The sequence below is a fragment of the Apaloderma vittatum genome, unplaced genomic scaffold (genome assembly GCF_000703405.1).
Source record: "Apaloderma vittatum isolate BGI_N311 unplaced genomic scaffold, ASM70340v1 scaffold26229, whole genome shotgun sequence".
Lineage (NCBI taxonomy): Eukaryota > Metazoa > Chordata > Aves > Trogoniformes > Trogonidae > Apaloderma > Apaloderma vittatum.
Window position 1 is genome coordinate 1 of NW_009733942.1, and position 3,986 is coordinate 3,986.

The following is a 3,986-nucleotide window of genomic DNA, read 5'->3' on the forward strand; positions in this document are numbered from 1 at the left end:
GGCAAAATCCATGAATCAGTCCGTTACAGCTGCCCATGGGGATCCTGCTCTGGCAGGGGAGTTGGACTAGAAGATCTCTAGAGGTCCCTTCCAACCCCTGACACTCTGTGATTTTATGATTCTATGATTTAGCATCCATTCTTGGGGCTGTATTTGTAGCTTACTTGTTTTATGAGCCTCTTTGATTATTTATCTGGGTGGTTTCTTTTGATATAATAAAAGCTATTTCAGGTATTAGCTTTTATGCCTTTTACAAGCTGTTCTTCAAGATCTTTGCCTCTTTTAGTGAGGCTTTATTCTCATCTTTTGCTGGAGTTCTGTTGTCCTCATCTTAGACATGGCTTCGTTTTCTGTAATACCATCCCTTCCTTCTAATAACTTCAACTTTGCTATTTTGAGAGCTCTGTTTAACCACAACTTGAATTTTGTGAACTGAAATCATATTTCTGGCAAGCAGTATCTTTCAGGAAGTTTCAAGGATTAGCATTTTGTGTTTTCTATTAAGAACTTGCTTGTTTCTCTAAAAGTTCAGTTTTTCAGGAAGGAAAAGAAGGATTTGACAGTGAAAAACAAAGTTTGACAAAGAACAGAATAAATAGATAAAAAGACGTAGGTCATTTCCCAGCATTTTTCAGTTGAATTAGTTTTAGGGTGTGGTGCTCCAGCAGTCTAAACTGATCTAAATTGGGACTGCCACAATCCTGGCCGCAGCTTTCAGATCTCTTCCCCGTTCTTGCGAGCACAATCACAGAGCTAAGTCACCTGGAAGCTAAGTGTTGTTTTGTTTTTTTTTCTTTTTGGTAAGGGGTAAGTTGTCTGTTGAATATTTTCTGTTTGTGGAGTTCACTCCCTGAACTAGCTCTCATGGTGTAACTGCCCAAGTACCTGCCCTGTGTGTGGGGGGCTGGTGGTGGCTGTGCTCAAGGTGAGGGATGAAGGTAGGATGGTATCCACCTGTTTGTTGCCTTTAGATGACCTGGAAGTGGTGCTGCTTTCAGTAGTGTTGACAGCAGGGATTAATTTTTTGGGAGGAGTATGACCCTACGCTGTTCTTATAGTTTTGCCTCTGAAAAATTAATGTCAACTCTTTAAAAATTTTTCCATGTCACTTATCTCTGAAGATAACCTTTTATAACTATTAAATATTAATGCTGCTTGTCTTGGAGCTCAGACCTATCAGAATGGTAACAGGGCTTAATGTACTTGAAAAGGATAACGGTGCGAATACCCAGCTTCAGGGCTGTTGAATATATCTAAAGAATTCCTTGAATCTGTTTTACAGTGCAGCAGTATCAGTAATGCCCTGCCACTAAGCAGCACATATCCAGCATTGCCCAGAATAGAATCTATGTGTAAAACGTGTCTTACTCTCCTGTTTTCTGTTATGAATGAGATCTTTTTATCACAAGGCCGGGAACTAAAACGATTAAGATAACTTCCTGTCCTGGGCAGATGATGCCCTTTGAGTCACTGGCGGTCTTTTTCTACCTGCTATATTGTGCTAATAAAACCTGAGGCAGGTAACCTGGGCTTGAGTTGTCTTTCCTCTACGCTGCTCCCACACCACACGGAGCTCAAAATGAACCGCATGAGCTGATGAAATGAAGTGGTTCAGTACAAAGCAACGTAATGCGTATCAGTAGACTAGAATCTGGCAATTGTTGAGTGAAAAAACCCAACCGATAGGGGTGTTGATGAATAAATGGGGGGAGCCGAGTGATACAGAGGGCAGCATAAAAGCCTTTGCACTCAGTTTTGAATTGTACTTCGTGCTTGGTGTGTGAAAAGCGTAGCAAGTTTGTCAGGCCAGAAACTTAACCAGATGCTGAAGAATTAAGGGGTTGGAAGTTTAGCTCAGGGTCAAGAGTATGCAGTCTTCTGTATGCTTTGTCTCTGTGTAAAAAGCACACACTTTGTGTAGACATGGCCTTATTGAATGCAAATTGTCAGTGTGATTCTGCGCTGTGGGTTGGCAGTCTGTTCTGTGGAGGTACTTGATATTAAGGTTTTAAAGTATTTGTTCTTATGAATCAGTCAATGTTTCCATTTCCAACTGGAAAAAGAAAAAGAAGAAAATGTGATAAAAGTGTAATTTCTGAGAGAAGTAATAAAAGTCAACAAAGTGAAGAATGTCAACACTAGATTAAATTCTAATTATTAAGAATTATCCTTAAGTGTTGCAAGCCTTTTGTAATGGGAACATTACAAGTGCTCAGTGTAAGTTTGATTTTCAGTAATGCCAGTTTGGTCTGACCTCTAAGCAGCCAAAAATTCTTGTCTGCGTTAAAGATTTGGGGGTGGACTACTTCAGTGCTGCTGTTCATTGCTGATAGCAGCAGTGACTCATCTCATTTTCACGCTTCTGCTACTCTGGAATTTTTTTTGTGTGTGTATAGAAGCCCTGGTGTGACTTTCTGTTCCGTGCCTGGAAGGGCCGAGCAAGGAAGCGCAGCCAGCGAGGTCTTCAGTGCAGAGTTCTCCTGGTTGCGCTCTAACGTTACACCAGGATTTAACCATGTGTTTCGTAGTCAGTAGAGATTTATCTTTGAGATAGACGTTTATATGTAACTTTTTTTTTTTAGCAGATGGTGTTTGCCCCCCCCAGCTTTTTTATAAATTGCAGGAGTCCGAGTTTGCCCGTTTCCCAGACTGATCAAGGGAAATCCTTTGCTTGCTGTGTATAATAAAAGTTAGCCAAGAGCCAGGTTTCTTTAACAAAGAGCAGTGCATCCTGCTGTCCTGTTCTGCAGATCTCGTATGCCACACTCAAACTGGCTTGGTTTTGGGAATATCTTGCAAACACCTTCTGAGTGGTTCTAATGATCTTTGTGATGTCTTTTATTCTTGGAAATGTACGTGACTCTACTGGCTCTATTTATCATTAGTGCCCTGCATCTCTTCACAATATCCATCCTTGCCTTCCTTTGCTGCTCTTAATATGCATTATTTGTGCTTTTTTTTTTCCTCCTTGATGCTGCCATTTTTAACCTATGTAGGTAAATGCACTCAGGGGAGGGGGGGAAGGGGGCTCTGTTATTCAGGGGGGCACTTATAGCTGCCACCCACTCGCTGTTCATCCGTCATTACCGAGGTGTTGAACGAGAACATGGTATCCTTTGCATTCCTTGTTTTCCCTTTTATGTTTTCAGACTGTTACCGAAATTGTAAAGTTTTGCCTCTCAGTACCTGTGACGTGCCTTGAATTTTGGAAGGTTGTGTCTGAGTGAGTCCAAGGTTGTATCCACAAAGAGCAGAGATACAGTCAGATGAGAAGAAGGATTGGCCTGACAAGTGTAGTCCAGACAGTGATTAGTCTCTGCCTAGAAAATCAGCTCCACTCAGACTTACTTTGTGGCACAGCAGGATTTTGTGGTGTGGTATCTAAGCACAGTAGTGAGCCTGATGGTTTTTGGAGAGCCAGGGAAATTATGTGTTTGAAGAGAACACTGCATCCTGTGACTTGGCTGGTCTGGGCGGCAGGATATATGAAAGCATGTGATTTTGGGGTTTTTGGTGGTTGTTTTCTTTGGGGGGGGGGTTAAGCACTGAATCATATGATGCTGTTCTGGTTTAAGATAAGACAGCTGTATTGCCCTTGTTTCGCTTTGAATGTGAGTATGCTAATTCAGTGGGTTTCCTTATTTTTTTTAATGTCAATTTTTGAGCAGGATATTGCTCTTTCCCCCCCCCCTCAAAACTTGCTTTCTGCTTTCAGTAATAGGATAGATTGAGTTATTAAATCAAGTAGATCCAAGAGAATAGATTTTGTTCCTCACTGCTCCCTATATAAGGTGTGTTTAGTGAAGCAGAATTTTTGCAAGGTTGGAATTGTATAAGGTAACATGTAGGAGCCATTGGGGGTGTTTGGCTGCATTCAAAACCGCCAGAAACAGCAGTTTAATTATCTGTATGGCTTCTGCTAAACAGAATTTGCACCCTTAAGGAAGTATTTGCACTGTCCAAAACCAGATGTCTGTTTTACTGTA

At 41.3% G+C, this 3,986-nt stretch overlaps 1 protein-coding gene across 1 annotated transcript in view; it reads left to right on the forward strand.

The window, feature by feature from the left end:
* Positions 1-3,249: 3,249 nt before the first annotated feature.
* Positions 3,250-3,986, forward strand: part of LOC104278956 (disintegrin and metalloproteinase domain-containing protein 17-like) — a gene marked incomplete at both ends in the record, with an annotated part of 16,822 nt that continues 16,085 nt past the window's right edge. Inside the window, one exon of the mRNA XM_009876086.1 lies at positions 3,250-3,261. Within this exon, the coding sequence (XP_009874388.1) occupies positions 3,250-3,261 (12 nt within the window). The remainder of the gene's footprint in view (positions 3,262-3,986) is intronic.